Below are 23,010 nucleotides of genomic sequence, written 5' to 3'. Positions count from 1 at the left end.
TCTTTGGATATGTGAGATTTTTTTTTTGCAGCTTAGTTTCTGGAATAAGAAATAGCAACTGAAAATGAAGAACTTAGAATAAAATTCTGTCGACTGTGAGTGCTATTTTTTAATTTCAAATCAGACTGGAAATGATTCTACCTACAGAAAACAAGATCTGAATACTAACTGATTAGTTGATTTCTCTGTCTAGTTTTCTAACGAATCGTGGCCTTCAATCAGGAAGCTAACTCTGAGATTATGTTTTGTGAAGAGCTGCTTATAAAGTAACATTCTTAGCAGTTTAGCATAAAGGTAGACATAGTGTAACTTAAAAAAAAAAAAGACATATTACTCCTTAGTCATACCTACATGTCTTCTGAGATTAGGTTATGAACCACTTAGCAAAGATTTAACTACAGCTGAGCACCCTACATTCTAGATTATCCACTCTGGAGCAAGTATGAGCAGGGTAAAAAGCTGAAAATACAGATATAAAATACTTCAAAATTCGTTTTTTTTTGCCTGAGGAAATTCAAGACAGTTATTAGTAACTGAAACACTTCCAGATGGAAAAGACAATGTGTTACGATTACCTGCAGAACTGCAAGAAAAGATTGGTAGTAATTCTAAACCTTTTATTTCTAAGTAATAATAGTGAATAATGACAAAAGTAACAAAGATCATGCTCTGAAACAAAAGTAACTGCCAAGTGATTTCACAATGTAGTTGTGCTTCCTAATCCTAGGGAAAAAAAAAAAAAAAGCATTCTGTACTGAGGTCTTCAGAAAAATCCTATTACTTCATGTTTCCAAGATGTAGATCATTCAAGACAAGGTCAATAAACTCAGCAAATAACTTGTGTTTCTTTAGAAGTCTTAATAGTACACTAAAGACCGTTATGAAGATGGTGAAACACAGATGTAGTGCTTCCAGTAACTTCCAAAAACACAGGCTATGTGTTGCCAAAAATTACTCACTATGATAAACAGCAAATTCTGTAAAAGCATATGAAAAGGAGCTCATATATGCTGCATCATTTTATGAAAGCTGATGGTGAATCAGCTTAAGAACATGCCATTTTTTTCACAGAGAAATCCTGATTAGTGACCTTGTAATACCTTCAAAGGTACCGTTATGCTTACTAATAATAAAATTTCCAGAATGACTGAAGTTTTTCAGCTGTATTGCAAGGACAGTGAAAACAGCTGAGAATACATCTGCCTTATTTAGATGCAGTTGCCTAACAGTAATGGGAATGGAAAATAAGAAAGTAAGGCTTCCTGAAGCTTGAGTTTTTGCTAGTGGTTAATATAATACTGCCTGAAGAGCAAAGCAATCAGCTTTGCTCTGCAGGTTGTGTTGTGGTCACAAACGTCATTCACTGGAGGCCTGGTGGTGGGTTCACTGTTACCAGCCAAGCACCACACAGTTGCTTACTCACCCAGTGAGAAAACTGATGGGTCAAGATCAAGGAGGTTTATTAGGTGAAGGAAGGGAGGTGGGGCAGGGATGATTGATACAAAGGCCACTACCTGCATGCAGACATGAGTGTGACCTTACCTGGTGTGGAACATGCCTTTGGCTAGCCTGGGTCAGCTGTGTCCCCTCCCAGTCCCTCACCCACCCCAGCCTATGTCTGGTGGGGAGGGAAGAAGGACGAGAGTGGGAGAAAATGAGAAAGCCTTGATGTTACATAAGCACTGATCATCAATAGCCGAAACATTGGTGTGCTCTCAATCTATTATAGCCACAAATTCAAAACACAGCACCACACAGCCTGCTATGAAGAATGCTAACACCAGACAGATGTGGATCTTAGTGATATGGTTTAGTGGAGGACCTGTTAGCGTTAGGTCAAAAGTTGGACTAGGTGATCTTGGAGGTCTCTTCCAACCTAGATGATTCTGTGATTCTGACCCAATGGAGGTATCAACCATGTGAGTCCATTTGAACAAGAAGAAAGCTTAAGTGGAACATGTTTAGAAATTTCTTAGTAATGTTATTTGAAGGGATTTCCTTCATTTCCCTTAACTGATACTCTAAACGAATGGAGAAGCTTTAGTTACAGCAATAGGAAGGAGAAAAGATTCAGGCAGACTAGGCTGAGTGAACACATAGCTCTCTCTGTTAAGGAACAATTTAAAAGGTGAGAAAAACATGTAAAAGGCTCAGCATAGACTGAGAAAATCTCTTTAATCTAGCAATTAGAGTTTAATAGAACAGACAAGCAAAGTGTTATGTTTTCTTATTTTTTTTCCTGTTAGAGTTTCTCAAGGGTCTTCCTCCCTTGGGTGTCCAGTACCATTTTAGTCTTCTGCTTCCCTCTCATCTTGACATGGTTTAAAAGACTCTGTTGAAGGTCAAGATGGTACTATTTCATGCTGTGAGATTTTTTTTTCTTTAATATCACAGTTCTAAAAGGTGCTTGAATTTTTTTCCTGACATCCTTTCTGACATCTCCCCAGCTTACATCTTAACAGCTGAAAATAGATCTTATTAAGTTCTTATTTTCACTTCACCTGGTACTGCAGTAGTTTGCATCTAAATACCATTACTGAGCTGATTCAGCATCACTCGTTTTCTGGCAACGTTTCATGCCTGAACTCTTGGGTACTCCTGTTTGAATAAAACTGTATTTTGCACATTTCAAGTGGTTTATGTGTCCTTTGCAGACATTGTGTTAGAGTGCTTAGAAGACAGCAGTAGCTGTAATACCAACAAATGGGAATGTGTGGTCATCATCCTTTGGTTGGTCAGCATTGTAGCTCTAGTAAAGGTCTTTATTTCTGCTTCTGGAGAACAAACCTTTTTGGATTTAATTATTTTTATTTATTATTATATTGATGTGTTTGATAAAATTATCTTTCTCTTGCTATAAAGGAAGCAAAAAAAAAAGTAATCAGAGGTTCTTCCACGAATAGCATCAGACCCTCAATTTTTTCTTCAGTCTTTGCTGATGCCGATTTTAACAGCACACTTAGTTATTCCCCAACAAAGGTGGGGTGGCATTTTGATATTTTCTGAATTTATAAGTCAAAATCATTGCTTTGTTTCTTTTCTGAAGGTGTAAAAGCAGCCAGCTTACTAGTGAAAAAGTGCTAGATAGTCAAGCATTTGGCTGTGGCTTTTAATTCTGAATGCCCTGTGGTAGAGCTTGATCAGAAATGGACTTGGCTGATGAAGGTGCAGGGCCTCTCAGTGAGCTGTCAGGCTCTTCTGGATTTTCAGGTTCAATGAACATATCTTAGCAAAAGTAGAAGAACTGAGGAATGCATCTTTGCAAATGTACTTCTGCCTACTGACATCCTGGAGGAATAATAAGGAATTATTTGAAAGCACTCAGGTGAAATCATTTCATTAGTTACACTGTAGAGAAGTTTGAGAGTATCTGGAATCATCTGACCAAAAGCTGTCAGATTCTTCATCATTAGGAACTTGTTGTTACCTGGATGTTCTCAGTGAAAGTGAGATTTATTTAGAAATTTCAAGTGATCAATGATACTTGTGCAAGGGGTCAGAGAGGTGATCAAAAGGCTTGATGAATTAAAAAAAATGTCTGGAGATGTCTCATGCAAACAGGTGAAAACTGTAAGGATAGATGGATTTCTGCAAGCAATTCTTAAATTTCATTGCTGACCTTCCAGTGCTAGGAGTTTGGCTTAAGCAAAGGCGTAATTATCTTTGTCTTGAGTCTATTCAGGTTGCTACTCGCTATTTTAGAACTTTTTCATTCATGTGTAAAAAAATAAAGCCGTTAACAGGTAGGAAATTCTTTTAGTGGGAAACTTAAATCCCTACAGGGGGAAAAGCATATAGAACACTGCTGATGCACTGCACTCTAGAAATTGAGATTTCCTAGTAAGTTAGAAGAACAAACCATGAATCTGTTGTCTGGCAATGTAAAGTTGGTGTGTTTTTAAGGATATTTATCTATGGGTTATTTGCACAGTAAGTAGAGTAACACTGAGTCCTAGTCACTCTTTGCTGCATAGACACATTTGACATTTGTATTTGGTTGCTAGTAGTTACACTTGTCTAGTTTGCCGAGTAGTTAATACCCAGCAAAATGGGAGGACATTTTGAGAAATAAAAGTTGATGTTCATTAATATCTAATAATAATTATTGTTAGAAGTCTTTTAGGGTCTTTTGTGTGGGTTACCTTCCTGCCTTACTCTCTGTGAGTTGGCTGATTAGAAGGTAATCCGGGTGGCTCCTGTTAGGAGCACACATCTGCATTTACAATGCAATACAATCAAAATGTACATCAGCTGGAAAAAAACAAAAGCAACTCAGGAGATGTCTTGTAGTGTCATGTACATTGGGACTGTTTCGGCTGAACTGAACTGGTTTTGGAGCTGTTCCTGTCTTTTCTGCTTGGTAACTCTGATAATCCTGGCAAACTGATTTTGGAGAATGAAACAGGACAGAAATGATCCTAAAAACCAAAGTTCCAGTTGCAATCATGTCAGTACTGGCTTGAACAGTTAATTTTGTTATAATATGGCATCTTCAGACACTATGATTCAGATCACTTAATTACAGCCTTGATTTAAATAAATAAATAACCCCTTCCTTGTGGTGTTCCTAGATTAAGATTAAACAAATTAAAAGAATTCTGATGTGATTTTATAAGAAAATAAGCATGTTTTCCTGTGCTTTGATAAAGCAGAGAAAATGTCAGGTTCAGTGCAGGTCAGGATTTAGCCTGCTGAAATCTCAGAGAATTTGCATTCTAATACCTAAAGCTGAGCTTGCAGATCTGGCACATGACTGCCGGGCAAAATAAATCTTTCTTGTATAATATGCAAAATTACTGGAGAACTTAATTGGTAAATTAGAAAATAGCCTTATGCTGTGGCTAAATGATCAGTTTCATATGATCCTGATCCTCTTGCCAGGGGTTGGGAATGTCACATAGAGATAAAGGCTGCTGCTTGGCTGCCTGCTGCCAGGTCTGCGCTGGGACAAGATGACCCTATCCCTGGAGAGCTCCTAAGCCATCCCTGAGTGAAGCTGAGCTAGGGATTTGGCTCCTGCCAGGCAATGTATCAGTGCCACCCGTGGCTGGAGGATGTTTCCACACAGCCTCTTACTGCCTTTCAGCTGAGATCTAACACCATGCTAACTTCCTGGTTGAAAGTGCTCATATTTTAAATGCAGATACTTTTTTTTTTTTTTTTTTTAAACTTGTGAAGTTGGCCCTCTAAGGACTGTAGAATAAATTAACATTCCTGAATTTTCCTGCAGGATTGATGCACATTTATGCTTCTATAAATGAAGAAGAAACATTTTTTCTCAGGGGCACAGCAGTACTCTAGAAAATCTGTTGTCATTTATTATTGTCTGGTTTAATGCAGATTTTTAATTGACATAATTTCTCTATGTAATTTGAGCAAAGGAGAGGAAGGAAGAAAGTTTAGGATTACTGTTATCAACATGTCCTAGGGCCATTGCTTTTAAACATAGGATTATAACCGCTGTTTAACAGAATTATCCTTGACATACATGGCCTGAAGAAGAGGTCTGAAAGCAAGGGCAGTGCAGTGGTGTCAGCTGACAGCCTGAAGCAGTGTCTTTGAAAAGGTCTGAAACCATCACTTCTTGTCTGGCAGATGACCTCTGGCATTCCTAGCTCTGCTCTGCTTTGTGGAAGGAGGGAGGGGAAACAACAGGAGCCAAAGCCTCTCCTCCTCTTACGTAACGCCAGGCTGCTGGTAGTGGTCCTTGGAGAAGGCTCTTCCCGTTAAAGATGCTGCTGGAAAAGGGAGATGTTGGTCCTGCTGGAGTGCCAGTGGTTCTCCACCAGGCCCAGAGAGCTGTGCCGTTGTCCTAGCTGCATTCCTGGGTATAAGCACTGCTCTGCAACAATTAAAACATCGGGGTGTTATCAGCACTCTTCTCATCCTAAGCCAAAACATAGCATTCTACCAGCTACTAGGAAGAAAATTAGCTCTGTTCTAACTGAAACCAGGACAGAGGGACAGGTTCACCCAAAACACTGCCAAAAGGCACCCTTTGGTGCTCTTGGCTGATTGTGGTAGGGAGAGGGTGTGAAGTGTCCTTGGTGAGTCTGCTGCCCGCTTCTGACAAGAATGCCCTCTGCTCGTATTGCAGAGCTGCTGTGCTGGGTTCCCCAAGGGTGTTTTCCAGAGCAGTATTTATTTGTGGTGCATCTCTGTATGGAAGAAGCATCTTCATAATCAAGCTTAGTTAGTTGAAAAAGTTCTTGGCTGTTTGTGCAAAATTATATGCAGAATAGCTACAGAGGCATACAGTAGCACTTATAGTCGCACAAGATTATATCATAACAAACTCAAAACCTTTCCTAGATGCCTTCCCTGTCTATTCTAACTTCATTTTTCTATTAGCTGTATTGAGTTTGAACCACCTTAGTTTTATGCAAGAAAATCTCTGCCAGACCGAAAATTCCTGTAAGCTGCTCTTAATTGTGACTACAAAACTTCCTGCTCTAGGATAAACAAAAACTTAAAAAAAAAAAAAAAAAAAAAAAAAAAAAAAAAAAAAAAGTTTGCTTTCATCAGTTTAAGAGGTGTATTCTTAAGGGAAAGAAAACAATATTTGAATTAATGTATAACACGATAAAGTCATTTAATAAATTTCATTTTTGATTCTATGTTGATCATAAGTGTACAGATAGCAGTAGAGGCAGATCTGACAGATGTAGAGCTCTTAGGGTAACCATGCTGCTACCATCCGGAAAACAGTGCTACTGCTATTCTTGTGTAAAATATTTCATAGTTCTGATGCACAGAACACAAATATAATTAAGCATTGTATTAAATATATTTAATATTGAGAGTATTCTTAAGACAGTATTTGCTGTGGCTTCTTGCAAAATAAACATTTTAATCCTGCTCTTGTTTCCCCGCAGATGATGAAACATGCCTGGGATAATTATAAGCGTTACGCATGGGGATTAAATGAACTGAAACCCATATCTAAGCAAGGACATTCAAGCAATTTATTTGGTGAGTAGAGTGTATTTTTGTGCTTAGTGACGTTAGCATAAAACAGTAAATCAGCTGAAAAGATTATAGGTGATAAACACGTGTTCTTTCTAGCCTTTGTGATGCAGTGTGGTATTTCTTACTTATGTATTGAAAATAACAATTAATGAAGGTCATGCTGTCTACAACTCTTACAGATTCCTTTCTGAATGAGAATAAATGAAATGTTTTGCTGCATGATAAAGAAATAGTTTTGTTGCATTAAACACTGCCCTACCTTAAAATTTTTCATATAAAGTGGAACTTTTTGACACCAGATTCAGTAAGCATGAAACAAAATTTGTAAGGGGGGAGGTGGAAGGCACTCCAGAAAAGTCTGGTACAAGAAACAAGCATCGTTACTTGGTAATCTCTACTGCCATGAAGGCAGCTGAAGCTGTCTGCAATTTATGCCCATTCCTTGAAGAAATTTGTTAATCCCTATCACTCAGGCTCCCTTAACAGGCTTTTTCTTTCATGAATATGAACATTATTTGCACCTCTAAATGTTACACAGGAGATGTTTAAATAACACCCAAGTTGTTATCAGTTTAGGACAAATATGGAGCTGAAAAGCTCCAGTAGGAGAGGCACACTGCAGAAATCCAGTGTAATGAGGCAAGGCTTTTTAATGTGCGAGTGGGACAGAGCTTAGATAAACAGCAGGTGAAGGGCACCAGAATTCCAAAGTGTGAGAAAGCAGTCCTATGAGTCGTCATCTTCAGTTTTGCAGAGAAATGATCAATTAAGCAGTTTAACAGCAATCTTTGTATTCAAATAAATTCTGTTTTCCAAACAGAAAGCTGAAAAAATTAACTAATTTCTAAAGCTGGGGAAAAAGTCAATATATTATTTTGGTTTTAACAGGAAATTATTTTGTTGACTGTGTGGAAAAGAGATTTTCAAGTGGGAACAGTTCCTAAAACAGCTTAAATAGAGCACTTATCAAATTCTCAACTATATTTGGAAGTTGCTAAGAGACAGCAGTTGTGATTACAAAAATAATTGTGAAAATACAACATCTACATTGATGTTGCTGCACTGCTAAGGTGACATAAAAAAAGGTTTTACTAGATAATTATAGAGTTAGATATTGGACTTTAAAATATGAATTGGGTGTTTGAAACCAAAGCAGTTTGGGTGAACTTCAGGGTTAACTTGGGCTTCTGTTTTCATGTGTAAAACTAAAATTGTTTGATTATCATCTTTCAGATTACTGATAGTTTTGCAGTTTAATATCAGATATAAGTAACTGTTTAATGCAAGCCTGTTTTGTTTTCTTAGAGGACAACAAAATGTTGCATGATGTCTTGAAAATTAAAATGCTTAATCTAGTTTCATTGGCATCAGAAGTGGTATAAAAATTTAAGTGATTTGAGTTCCTAATGGTACTGCATGGATTTGCAGAAAAAGAAGTAGGTGTATTGACTTGTGAAATTCTTAAGTAGAAACACTGCAGATACAGCATAAGAATAAGTTACTGAAGGTACTGTTTAGTGTGCAACAGGAAAAGTCTTGAATTTGAAAATAAAACTGCATTTCAAAGAATAAGAGCCAAGAGTCAGTTTAAATGCAGACCATTTCATCATTGTGGTATCTAGCATAAGATCTTATTGCTGAGGAGATTAGAAACATCTCCACTCTTGTTGATCTTGGTGGCAAATCAAAATAAATATTGTTTCTCTTCCACTGTAATTCTTTACAAAATACTGAAGAGCAGCATATCTACCAGCCATGCTGTCTCATGAACTACCCTTTCCTGAATCTTTAATCTCCTCTTGTTTTTTAGAAACAAATCATTGTTTCTGTAATAGCGTCCTCAGATCACCAGATCTGGTCAGTACCTTCCTGTTTAAATTCCTCAAACACTTTTTTCTTTTTCGTAAAGGAATGAAAGGATGAACTGGTTTTGACTTTTTTGACCAAAAGGAAAAAAAACAGTTGAACTTCTTTTAACTCATGGAATGCCAAACAAGGTTTCTTTTCTGAATTAAATTATTGACAATAGGTTACCTCCAGCTCTCAATGCCTTGAATTTCCTCGCAACCCTCAGAAGTCAAGTAAGACCTTCAGTTTGCTGACAGCCATTATAACAATCTCTAATTTGCCATGGTTGTCTTTTCTTCTTGCTTTTAGGTCTAATTTTTCAAAAACTTCAAAAAAAAAATTTTTTCAAACGTTTCTGGTTTTAACGGCAGTAATATATAGCGTACTTCATTAGCTAGGTGGTTAATTTTGAACTCGTCCCCTCCTGTTAATTAATTGGTGCCTCTGCAGTACTTGAAATATATTGGGAATGTCTGTTAAGGCTTGGTTGGAGACTCTGAGTATCTCACTGTGGGGATTAGCAGGTTCCAATACTGTGTCTCACTGGTGCTTAATGTTGTATGGGTTATAGACAGTATAGTTCTTCGGGCACAGGAGGAGAATTTTCAAATGATATTGCTTCTAAGCTTAATTTTGGAAGTATAAATGCTTCACTCCTTACTAGAATGGTGAGGCATTTTGTAGGTAGATTATCATGATTGTTGTCTTGAAGGCTCTGAGACACAAAAATAATGCAGGCATTTAACAAGCTCAATTACACATTGATGTGACTTTGGCAATACCATTGTGGATTTGACAACGCATTTAATGCAACGTGATACTGTTGTTAGGCTAGGGGGAAGAGGAATATTGCCAGCAGGATGATGACAGGAGAAAGCTGCTTAGAAGCCCAGATGGTTCTGATCTTTGGGGAGGAAAAGCATCCTGATCTAGCAACTCACACAAATTAAGAGTAGTAGAGCTCTTCTGGAGATGAGGACTTCTTGAGGAGCTTTGAAGTGCCATTTTATTTTTCTTAAGCCTGTGAAGCAGACTTTTGAAGACAAGGACCTACCTTGGTCTTGCAGATATTCTGTGAGCAGCATATGTGAGCAATGGGAGGTGTATTGATAAGCTTGAGGAAATCTTTAGAAAGGTGGACTGTAGATGTATGTGACTAGACATCCTGCTCTGTTTTTTGCAGAACTTACTTCCTCTCATGTGTGCACACTCTGTGATCTTTTAGGGAAAGGCTTAAGCATACAATGAGCTGAAATATTTTTGTGTCAGGATGAAGCCAAAGCCTAATACTTGGCTGTGACCATTGCTAAGTCTTGTCAGCATATCCATGTAATGTTTAGATTTTTCTTTTGTCACTTCAGATTTTACCATGTTACCTTAGCAGGTAACTAACATTTTTTTTTTTTTTTTGTAATTGTTTACACCAAATGCAAATAATTCAGTTACAGTAACAACTATTTGAAAAGGCAGAACTTAAAATACATCAGTTGTTGTCTTGGTAGTATTCTTAATATTTTAGTTCCACGAGGTTAAGTGTACAACTGCTCCTAGACTAATCTAGTAATTCGGAATTGCTAAACTTTTTTTTTTTTTTTTTTTTTTTTATCCTACCTGTGTGTGTCGTCTATAATGGTATGACTCTTGCTGTGTACTCATTCTTCTTTATAAGTCCTAATTGTTCCTGCCTGGTAGAATATAGCCCCTGTGTAAGTGTTAAGTTTATTAAAAAAAAAAAAAAAAAAAAAAAAAAAAGTAGAATGGTAGAAAGAAAGGTAGAATGGTAAAATCACAATTTTGTAACTCTAATTTATTATTATTATTTTTTAATCTCCCATTCATCTCCCCCACCCTCATCCCGGCCCTGGAGCTATTCTTCTCTAAGCCTTCTGTACTGATCTTAAAACTAATGAGCACTGCTGGTGGAGACCTTTCTCTAGAAGTGATTTCTGCGCTTAAGCAAGTGTTACTAAAGGGCTTGTGTAATTTTCTGTAACTGTATTTCATGTACAGCGTTGCAAGTTTAATAATAATGTAACTTGTGGGTATAGTATAATTAGTCTCTGCCAGTGAAAAGGGACCTTTTCCAGAGGGATAAGGTGAGGCTTTTAATACTCACCAGCTGCAAGGCTGAAGTGTTATGGTTTAGCAAGATCCTGCTCTTCCCACTTGGAACTGATTTTTGAAGTTTATTGAATAGAGTATTGAGGTGTGTGAAGAGTTTTAAAGGCTGCTAATATTCATACTCAAAACTGTCTTCCATTGATCACCAATGTGTGATTTTTAAACTGGTAGTTTATTAATATAGTTCACAAAAATTAATTTTACATGTATTTAAATAACATATGAATTAAAATTAAAAAGTTTCAATATTTTCCATCCCCACCCTTGTTTATTTTCGCTGTTGCTGCTTAAGTCCCTGGAATTACAGATTTCAGTATGCAGTCTTAATTTTGGAAGTGAGCCTGAATTCTTTCCCCAATAAATTAATAGAAACTTGTCGGAAGAATAGCATCAGCAGATATGTGGATGAATGGCTCAGCACAGTGTTTGTGGAAGGAGGCTCTGCTTCAAAACTACTGTTTTTTCAACTAAGCAGGTCAATATGAAGGCAAGGAAGTTTATTGCCTTTTAAGATTTCCAAAAGAGTTTTTCAGGGTTATTAATAATGGCCTCTTCCAGTACTCTTCCAGTAATGCTGAGTCCATGCTCTCAAGTTACTTATCACAGCGCTGGAAAATCAAATGAACAGAGTGACAGCTTGGCAAGGATAACAAGTTACCCAAGGCAGTTAAAGCAATAGGAAACTGCAAGCAATTCTGTGAACCCAGAGGGATTTCCCTGATAGATGATAATTGCACTTTAAAATAGCAAATGGGTTCTAATATACCTAAATTTAAACTGGCACATAGTGGCATGGGAGATATGAATCTAGTGAAACTCAAAATAGGTAGTAAAGATTGAAAACTTCTTGTTGTAATATATGGATGTCCATAAATAGTGGCATAGATGGTGTGAATAAGGATTTATGGTCCCTTGTTGGGGACAACACCCTCTGGATAGGGTTGAAATATCAGATCTACAGAAGAAGCATGTTCAGAACACGCAAAAGAAGGTGGTTCATTACAAAATGTATAGCTGAGCTGTACAAGTGCCAAAGTCATGGTGGATGCTAATGATTTCCATGGAAAGCAAGTAGACAAGGTAATGGAGGAAAAATTCATCAAGGACTATTAAATACAAAGGCACCAGAGCTGGCACTAGAATGCACAGATCTCCAAAATACTGAAAATTAGAAGAGTATTCTAGAAATACCACTGCAGTGTTTTGTGTTACACAAATGAGAAGCTAGATCTGTTTAAAAAAAAAAGAATATAGTTTTGTTTTGTTTTTTTTTTCCCCCACTCTTACCAGCTGGTAACAGTGACTGAAATTGAAAGTGTTGCTGGGGGATTGCCAGTATTTGAGCAAGTTTTGTGTTTTGGCGTGGTACATTTTAATAATTAATCACTCTTGACACTTTAAATTGCTAATGATATTGGATAGGAGCCTTTACAGTCAACTTTAAATAAAAGAAAGTACTGTTTAAAAATTTGAGTCAGCTTTTGAAACAGTGCTCTAAGAAACCTACAGCTCTAGTCAAAAAGTTAATTTTTTCAAACCTATATGTATTTTTGAATATACTGAGAGAAATGTAGTTTAAAGTTATTGTTGTACAATGTGTATGTGTATACAGCTGAAAAAAACATGTTTTATTGATTATCTTTTCCCCTCATTTAATATTACCAAGTATCTATGTAACAGTATCTATATCAAAAGTATCTATATATAACAAAGTATATATGTTATTTCTCATGTTAAGAAAATCTGAACAGCTCTTAATGGGTAGATTAAGAAACAAACGTGACATTATATTTCTGCATTTTTGACTGGAATTTTGAGTCTGTTATGACAAATTGAAGGAAGCTTTCACTGAAAATATCTGCTTTGTCTGAGTTTCTTCAACTTACAATAACTAGAAGGTAACAAAACAGAAGTTTGCCGTGGTGGCTGTGAGGATAATGAAAGGTCTGGAAGATCAGGGTGGGGCTGAGTGCAATTTCAATACAACTATGCATATTTATTTTTTTTTTTCCCACAATAGTGGAAGTACAAAGTAGCCATTAAAGCAGTACTTCTGACAGTAATTGAGAAAAAATATTTTGAACACTTGCACATTTTTAGGGGATATACTTTATTAGTATATGCTGAATTTCCATCATATTAAAAAAAATGCTAATATAAATGTCACATACTAATTTTCATACTTCATCTCAGAAACACAAAAATATAAGTTTTTCTAAAATAACTAGCAACATTCTACTCCTCTTTTATGTTCATTCAAGAACAAGAAATCCTGGTGTATGATGCTTGCTGGTTGGTGAATTATTACAGGTGGGAGAGCTGATGTATAGCATAACCTGGGGCCACTTCATAATTCATTCCATACTTCCTAATTTTGTCGCATACTTTGCCACAGTTTTCTTCCATTCAGAGTATGATACTGAGTCAGAAAAAGAAAAGTAGTTGATTTCAAGGATAAGGGGAAAGCAATACGGCCTGGCCTCCATCCTGTTATAGGCAATGCACTAATACAGATTTCTGAAACTTCTCCCAGTAGTGTTCTGTTTGATTTGCCTGCAGATCACAAATCTTTATCTGATTCATATATATGTACACATGTGCGTGTGTGTGTATATCCAAATATATGTGATGGCAAGGAGCATGGATATTCTGGAAAACGAAAACACAAACTTGGTATACAAGGGATGGGAGGGAAGTTGTAAACAAACTATTAAATGCACCAACATGCATTGATTCTGGCATCCTGACTGTATTCTATTTCAGACTCTCTTGGCAAAAGTATAAGCCATGTTTAAAAGCCTGGGACAGACAAATTAAAAAAAAAAAAAAATGCTTCTTGGCCCACCCTGCAAGCAGTTTGGCTATGATGCATTTGTGGTTCTTAAACCATATGGCCACATAAGCTCAGTCACAGAGCTTTGCTAATAAGCTTGTCATCCAAGGACAGCAGTTCTCCCCGCATTGTCACCCTGGAAACTCATATAAAGTTACTCATCCTCTGACCACGTTTTTTTATTATTACTTTTCGCCCACCTAACCCTGAGGGGCTTTCATTACATTTTCTAATGTAATCTAATTTTCCTATTTCTGCGTGGATAGTTTTGCATTGTTAGATAATAAAAAGGATGTTGTTAAGTCAACCTGTTACACAAAACTGCTAAAACTGCTCTGTGATATATATACAGCTATTCTGAAACACTGGATAATCAGTCGTCTTTGTTCATCATCTGCAGATCTTGTCAGCAGTAGAATCTTTTATTTTTCTTCCAGATCACTGTTAAAGATATCACATTGTTAAACTTGAGAGGGGATGTTCTTTAGCTGCTGCTAGATAGTCGGTGTCAAGATTCATGTTGACTGATTTCCTTTGCTTTCTCTTCAGTTAACCAGCCTGTAGGCTATTTTACATGTTCTCTCTTAGTCACTTACATGGAGCAAGTGATGCTGTTAGTAAAGATGAGAGATAAAAACAGAAGCAGATTTACCATAGGAAGTAATATGGAGCACATAGGAGTACTTGGTTTGGAGGTTTTGGTAGAAACTAATATGCTTCTATTTGGTAGGCTTGCACAGCTGATTATCACTTATCAATTATTCACTTCAAATTTGATGAATTTCAGTCCATTTTCTGTACTTTGAGTATACAATTTATAATTTTATATAATTATGGAATTTATTCCATAATATATTCCATAAATATGGAATTTATTCCATAATTATATGGAATTTATGGATTTTATTCCATAATTATATAAATTTATATGGTTTATGGAATAATTTATATTTATATAGTTATGGAATAAATCCATAACTACTGCAGGGGTATGAATTTGCTCAGGCTATTACTTGTGATAGCTTCCTCCTGCCTAGGAGAACTGTGAAACTCTAACTTGGAGATTACAGCTTTGCTGGCACTTTTTTGTAAAACGAGATGTTAATCAGATTTATAGCCGCTTTTTAGGCATATAACAGAACAATTCTCCTGCCCAAGTGTTCTGTCATATGAAAATGAGCATGTATTTTAAATGCCTAGCAATAATTGTTGCAGACCTTGATTTCTGTGTAACTTCGTGAGAACGTTGCACAGAAGCTAACAAGAATGATAGCTGTATTTCATACTTTATCTGGTGTACTCTGAGAAGCATAGCATATGCTTGTGAAATATTTGCTGTTATTCCATAATGAGAAATGTTCATTTAACTTCATTACATTCCTTTTTTTTTTTTTTCCTCCACTTCCCCTTTTTTGTGTGACTGGTTGCAGATGAACTGCTCAGCTGCATGATTTCCTTAATGCTCTTAACTTTGGATTATCCTGTTGGCTAACTTACTGTAAACTATGGTTGGTCACAAGCCATAACTCTGGCCTCTAGACTGACACTTTAAGAACATGCTCTGTTTTCTTTTATCTTTTGTCAAGAATTTTGAAGTCTTACTGTTTGAGACGAGCTTGACTATTTAATTCTCACATCAACTGTCTTCTGGAGCCTTCAGAGTTAATGGCTAACATTGTCTCAAGCCCTTGAGTTTTTCCCATTTTCTTCTCTCTGCCTTGCAGGGTGAAGTTTATGCTCAAAGCAGGCCATGTTCTGTTCTGTGTGGGACAGATTCAGGGAAAAAAAGGTTCACAGGATGTGTGAGGGCCCAAGCGTGGTTTCTGAATAAGTCTGGGTGCTTCTCTTTTACTTCTGACTCAGTAGTGAGTTGCAACTCAAGTACTAATCCTTAAAATTGAAAGCTCGACTGTTTAGAGGTGGTGTTAGCTGTATTACAAGAGGATTATCGCAAAGACTGTCATTGCACTGAGCCTATCAAAATCCACTGAAGCAAATCAGGTTATAGATAATTTTTCTTTAAGTAGAGCTCAGTTGAAAAGTTCACTATAAGCTGCTTTTTCTGTACAGAGTTACTAAATATTTGTAGAGCCGTTGTAGTAAGGTTCTTGAGCGTGTGTCCCTCTATCAGTTTTCTACAGTCATTGTCACTCTCTTGTGAGCTCAGGAAAAATACAAGTTACCTGGCCAGGTTTAGAGAGATACTCTTCCTTTAATATGCCATAAGGGCAGCCAAGCTCTAAGTAAGCTCTGGGAAGACAATATGTACTTGTTACCAAAGTATGCTGTAGTTTTGTTACTGGAATATCTGGGAGAAAACGTAGATGACCTCCTTTACAGTAGGAAACAGACATTCCAAAAAGGATGGTATAAGCAATTAGCAGTTGCTAAAAAGGAGAAAGTGTCTGATTCAAATAAATGTATGTAGTAATGGTGATGATAATCTCAAGTTGTTAGTTTTTTTAGGATGATAAAAATGGGAAAGTATTTTCTATCTGGAAGCTCAGGTTTGAGAAAGTGATGTCTGTCCTGCTATGTGGAGGTCTCTAATCACTCCTCCATTTCATAAAGAAGCAGAATAATGTCATGATGACAGTGAACACTAAGGAGTTCACTGAAGCAATGGATTTCGTAATTAAATATGAGTAATTTAATTATGATATGTCATAAAAGTCTAAAAGGCGTACTTTTTTCTGAAGCATCTCAGGATTATAGTTAAGTTCTGTAAAGTTGTTTGTAGCTGTTGTCTTGCTATTTACCCAGTGAAATCCATTCCTGAGTGCGTAGTCAGTTATCTACCCAAGTCATTAGCCCTGCTGGGGAGAGAGGGATTGCATCTAATGACTTCCTCTGTTACTTGCAACCTAAATTATTCCGCAATTCTACACAGTTACTTCTGTATCTAGAGTTGTCTCTAAAGAATATTTCAACAGTAGTTTGCATTAATAATGAAGATTGCTGGAGCCAAATTCATAAATACAAAATCAAATAAATTGGCTAAAACTGAATTTTTGACACTCCTCAGTAAGTAGAACAGAAACAGAAACTCTTAACAAAATAGAAACTCTTCCTGGACTAAAATGCTCTTTTGAGAAGTCATCGTAGAATTCAGGGAAACATGGGATCATCACTTGGGTGGCTGTATTTTCTCCCCCACCCTCCACATTAGCCTTTTAGTGCAGGATCATGATCCATGTCAAAGTGAACATATGGACGATGCTTCATCTTGTAACTTCAGTTGAATGCTGGTAAGCTGACTCCTATCCATCCCCTTAAAAGATGTAGAAGGACACCACTTTTCCAAACAACTGGAACTTGCTCTGAAAACCAGTGTCTGGTGAATTTCTCTGGCTGAGAAATTCCGATGCGTGCAAGTTTGCCTTTGTTCCCCATAATGGTATCTTATGCAGGCTACATGGTGTGATGTGCACTATCGGAAAAAATATTTATCAGAGGTTACTCATTAAAGGGCTGTTTTAACTGAAATGTGATCCCTGCTTATTAGCTTCTTAAAGCTTTGCATATGTTACTAAATATAGAATGTAAAAACAAAAATGCAACTGATTATTTTTTTTCACTCCGAACTGGAAGAATTAGTCATTTCCCAATGAGATTTATTGTCTTTTGTGAATTGTATTTTACAGTGAATTGTTTCATCAGTGTTAAAAAATACAATACCATGGCTGAAAATGCAGTGCATTAGACCTGCTCTTCAAAACAGCATTAATGGAAGAAATACTTAAATATTATGATGTTGTGTTGTGGCATGGGAATCAAAATTAAGGCTGTGAAATACTGTTTGCCCACTTGAATGCTTATATGTTGTATTTTTAATTGGATTAATTAAAACTGAATTTTGAAAATAGAGTTAATTTAAATTAATTAGATTTAACTGAAAAGCCTTCTGTTGGAAAGTAAATCACTGGTTCTTCATTTATTTCAGGTAACATTCAAGGAGCAACAATAGTGGATGCCCTTGATACGCTGTACATCATGGAAATGAAAGAAGAATTCAAGGAAGCCAAGGACTGGGTTGAAAAAAACTTAGATTTCAATGTGGTAAGTAGTGTTAATGATTAACACTTAATGGTCTGTTTAGCATCCAGGGTTCAACTGAGGACTGGATTCTAATATTGCAAGCATGGTACAAGACTACAGCACTAAGATTATTGATGGATAAAACAAGGCAGCAAGCAGAAATGTAGTGAACTTACTGTGCTGCTTATGAGCAGTTTTTCAGTCTGAGAGCTTTAGGTAGATAGGAGGCAACCACCTGAACTGAAGCAAAGAGAAAGGAACAGGGCATTTGTCGTTATAAAATAAGCAACAAACTTTACAGCCTTTTTGGATGGAAGAATCAGGACTTCAGTGCAAGCATTCATTTTTTGTTTTGTAAATGCTTCACAATTTTGCTTTCTAAATCTTCCATAAGTCAGACTTGCATTTACAGAAGGCACATGCCATATGTAATCATTTAAGATCCTTTGTGTATTCCAGTGAAGTTGAATCCCATGAGTTAGACTGAACTCAGCTCAGCACAGACTGATCTGCTTTAGTCGTAGGAGGCATCACACCTGCATGTACAAATCATACTATTAACTGATAAATATGCAGTTGAGAACAAAGTTAATTTATGAAACTTTTATTCTAGAACTGTTCCAGCCCTGAACAGCTCGAACATCTGTAAAATTTAGGTTAAATCGAGAAATCCTGGTTTTGGTCTTTATTTTTTATTTTAATGGTCAAGCATATATAGTGTAATTGCTGGGTACAGAGAGCTAATGTAGTACCTCTGTTGACCAGAGAAGTCCCAATAATGTAGTAAAGCATTGTAGGCACAGTACACCAAACACTTTAAACCTCTTGTAGTTTAGGTGCGTCGTGGTAGAAACACTTTCTGCAAACAAAGTACTCTTTCTAATATGTTATGCAAAAAGTCAGCATTAATTAGCTTCTCTTGCATACTTGAGAATTAATTATCATTTTAAGAAGGAGGAGTTAATGAGTGGATATTATATAGTTTATATAAGCAGCAATTTAAAGTGCATTTATGTTTATATTAATAATGTAAATACAGAATATTAAACTGTGCTTCTGAGTAGTGTCGGATGTCTGAACAACATGCTAACTTTATCTTGAGCATAAGAATTTTTTTATGGAGAAGTGTTTGTAATATGAAAGTCCTGTCTTGCTAGCTTAGTATTAGGAAGCTTAAAGTAAGAACAAAATACCATAGAAAATAGCAAACTTCTTTAAAGAAAGAACAGAGCTCTACTTGGAGGAATCTTATAAAGCCTGTAAAGTGATTTACGTTGCTAAAGTTACAATCTTTATTGTTACATAAGTCTTGCTGTACTTCTGCTAATAGATGGTGTTGACTACAGTTTCAGCTCCACCTGTTGATCTAAACATTAAACCTCTGTCAAAATATCTTAAATTTTGTTTCACATTAGTTGCTCAGTGCAGTAATCCAACAGATTTACCAAAACTACTTTATAGATAATGTATGATAAAAACAATATCTGAAATAGCTGTCCTGAGTTCAACACCTCACATGACTATTTTTATAATACTTTATAGTAATATAGAACTGAACTTTACATTGGCATCAGTAATGACTAAATTTATTTTCCCAAACTAGAATGAGGGAATTAAAACAAGTAACTACAACACCAACTTTAGTAATTTGTTATGATTATTAACTTTATATTGGTTAAATAAAGAGTCTATTTAATGAATGAATTGTTTGAAAATAATAAACTTGTTTAGTTTTCCACTTTAAAAATGAAGTTTAAATGCTGCTATCTTATAGTTTAAAGCTGGAAATTATTTAACAGAAAGTACAACTGAGTCTTTCGTCTTTAAATGCTTAAACACAAAATGTAGCCATGTATCAAGCATTATGGAACATTTTCGGAATTAATATTTTGTAAGTTGTTACCTTCTCATGTTTCAGAAACACTTTTCCCATGGAAGTGATTTAGGTTTTAATAAGTGATACAAAACCATATCCTTAAATGCTCCTTCTTGCAAGTAGTATAAAGCATATTTCTTGTTGATGTTTCGGGTCATTTCCTGAGCAGTGACTGCTTAATCAGCTTTTGGGGAAGCACAGTTGGCCTTCGTTTGTATAAATAGGATTATTTTTTGTATACATTTAATCTTAGAACTATGCCTTCTAAATCTGGAAGTTTCTTTAAGATGTTCTTTACAAAAATAACAGTGCGATCTGTGACAGTCTTTTCTGTTTATATTCTACTGTAATGCAGCTGGACAAAGCAAGTTATCATCTCTAAAAACTCATAATGTTTCACATAGAGTGTGTGAAACATACTCTATGCTAGCAGCAGATTATTCTCATCATGTGATCATAAAAGTTACCAAATTTCACTTTGTAAAGTAGCCACAAGTATATCAACATAAAAGGATTTACAGAATAAAGATGCTGTAGTGGGAAATGCAATCATTGCTTCACTTGATAAATTTCAGTCCTGCCATTCAACAAATTAATTGTGTGGTTCTTCAGTTTGCTTTCTTCAGAAAGGCAAACAAGTTTTGATTTAGGAAGAAAATTCTAGATAAGTTAGTGCCACCCTTCTTGGTAAACTTGTGAGTGGACATGTTTGAAAGCTTCCTCTTTTGGAGAATAACTTGCTTTGGCTACTTTTATTATAACTGAGGCTGGTAGCCCTTTGGTTTTGAAGCTGAGATACCAACATTGTGGTGTTCAGTATCTGTTCTGTTCTAACTGATGAAATTTCAGGGAAAGTAAGTGATTCTTCAGGAAGTAAGTTGCATTTTCTTGTTCTGCTGATATTTGGAGAAATTTAAATGTACTTCAAGCTCTGGAAAGAGTTGATGCTTAGTAGTGGCAGAGTCCATGGTCTTTGCATCATGGGTGTCTGCTCTGTTTTTCATTAAATAGCTTCATGTGTGTGGAGGTGTATCTTTGATCTTCAATTAATGTAACTGAGGATTAGCTCTGACCTCAGCATGCATTACAACTGAGGAAAAAGGAGGCTGTATTTTATGGGATCACTAGGGAACTTGGCTGTTTCCTAGCTATAACCACACACCACTGTGTGCTTCTCTATTTTTATTTTTTTCCTTATTTGCTTTAGGGCATGTACACACACACACAGCATTCATAGCTTTCTGAAAGAGTTTCTGTACCACCACCCAAATTCTGCTTCATGCCAGGGAGGGAAAGCTATCAGACTGCAGTGCAAGGGGGTGAACCAAAATGAGTTCATCCTCAGGAAGACAGATTGGAAGAGGGATCTCAAGGAAACACATGGAGGTGTTAGGAGTCGGCAAGTAGTGGTGGAGGAGCTGGGCCATTTGGCACAACAGTGAAGGACTCGGAGTTGTTAAGTACTTGAACTGATGGTGCTTCGCTTGTATACCTGGACACCCCAACTTCTTTAGGATGAGAAGCTAGCTGATCTGTCCCCCTGCCCTGAGCAGAGCAGGAATTGCAGGCTATGGCAAGACAGAGGAAAGGGCAGGGGGTGATGTAGGGAAGGCTTGGGGCTAGCTGGAGGCTTGCTTTTGTTTTCTGTTTTGGGGTAGAAAGAACAGAGCTGCAGCAGAAGGTGGAATTAGTCTAGGAAGTTGAGGAAGGGAGTCTACACTCCTAAATTAAATGCTCAAAGGCCTCTTTTCTAGCCCTGCTGAACTTCCCCTGAAGAAAGACAGACTTGCCCTTAGCACATAGTCCTTGACCTATGTCCTAAAGTGTGCCTGGGCATTGGCTGGAACAGCAGGGTCCAAAACCAGAGCAGAAAGTGCTGCCAATTAAAGGATATGTGGGACAGTGCTTGGATTCACGCTGTGACCTGCTTAGCCTTCTGATGCGGGTGTCATCAGGCAGGACCAGAAGGGAGGCAAGGTATGGAGCAGAAAGCAATAAGCTTGCTGGGGAAACGGTTTCATCTAGTAAAAGATTTCTCAAAGCTGAATTTGAATTCAGACTAAAATAACTTTCCTGCTGATTTTTTTTTTTTTTTTTTTAGCAGATTTTGCTTTGTTTGCCTCGCCGCTCCCCATTTTGGCCTAAAATGGAGGATGGCAGGAAGTTATGATTACGAAGTCAGATGAAAGTGGTAGCAGCCTGTGCGGTAGTTCTAGCTGTGTGGATATAATTTAATTGACTTTAATTAACATTTTGTGTGAGCACTAACTCATTGTGCATTATGTCTCATCACAGATATCTTTCCATGTTAGCTGCACAGGATGCGTCTACTCAGAAAAGAGTGGATGCTGTGCTTTGGGGAAAGGATGAAAGGCTTTCCATTGTTTGCTGCTGAAGATAGGTACAAAATGAGTTGGGGACTGCAAAAAGAGAAGGGATGCATAAGACAGCAAGGATAAGTTGAGGCTTGTGTCCTCCAGCACTCTGAAACCAAACTGTTCATGGGGTTGGGGGAGGGTTTAAGTGAGAAAACTGGAAAGTTCCCTGATATAACAATTTGCAACAAGATAGCTTTCCTATTTAAAATAATAATAATAAAAAAATGAGAATCAATGAACTTCAAGTATAATGGGTCTGTGAGGAAGCTTAAGAAAGCCAGCATTTGAAAATGGTTCAATTTGTGGGACTTCTCGTTTACAAGTTTGCCAAATAACTTATTCGTACACTCTAAATACCAGACTTCAGAGTGACTTTATTTTGTTTCAATTATGAATAAGACATTATTTTGATGGACTAAAAGGAGGTCTTGGCAAATTTATTATTAAATGCAATTTTTTCTGCTGGGGATTAGTTAATGCCTTTAGTGACATTATTTTTGTTCCTGTTTAAGGTCTTACAGTTTGCTAAATGGGGACATCAGTAAGCTTAAACAGCATGCTGTGCAGTAACCAGGCTTTGATACTTGCAACAAAGGTTGCTAAAATTGTTTCCCTTGTCAATGGGAACTAAGTGTTTTAACAAACTGCCATTAAATTTAATTTGTGGACTGTGAATGAAACTTTTTTCTACAGTTGCAAGTAGTTGAAACGTTATTTAATTACAGGAGATTAGAGTAAGCTATTGTAATACTCTTCATGTCTCTTTCGTACTTTCTGGACTACTTGAAAATGTTAAGGTTTGTTGTTGTTCCCAACCTTTGTGTTTAAAGACAAGAATGTTATTATTGTTAATTACAAGTACAACTCATTTCACTTGAAATGTGGCTCTTTGTGCCCATTTGTTAGTCTAGAATTATGTACATTATTCAGTATTGTTCAGTGTAGGA

At 36.6% G+C, this 23,010-nt stretch overlaps 1 protein-coding gene across 1 annotated transcript in view; it reads left to right on the top strand.

Annotated features, from left to right (window-relative positions):
* Positions 1-23,010, top strand: part of MAN1A1 (mannosidase alpha class 1A member 1) — a 137,480-nt gene that overhangs the window by 29,050 nt on the left and 85,420 nt on the right. Inside the window, exons 2-3 of the mRNA XM_082756116.1 lie at positions 6,876-6,972; positions 17,715-17,830. Of these exons, the coding sequence (XP_082612242.1) occupies positions 6,876-6,972; positions 17,715-17,830 (213 nt within the window). The remainder of the gene's footprint in view (positions 1-6,875; positions 6,973-17,714; positions 17,831-23,010) is intronic.

Source organism: Aythya marila (assembly GCF_965140915.1).
Source record: "Aythya marila genome assembly, chromosome: 3".
Taxonomy (NCBI): Eukaryota; Metazoa; Chordata; class Aves; order Anseriformes; family Anatidae; genus Aythya; species Aythya marila.
This window is presented reverse-complemented; position numbering and strand designations above follow the sequence as displayed.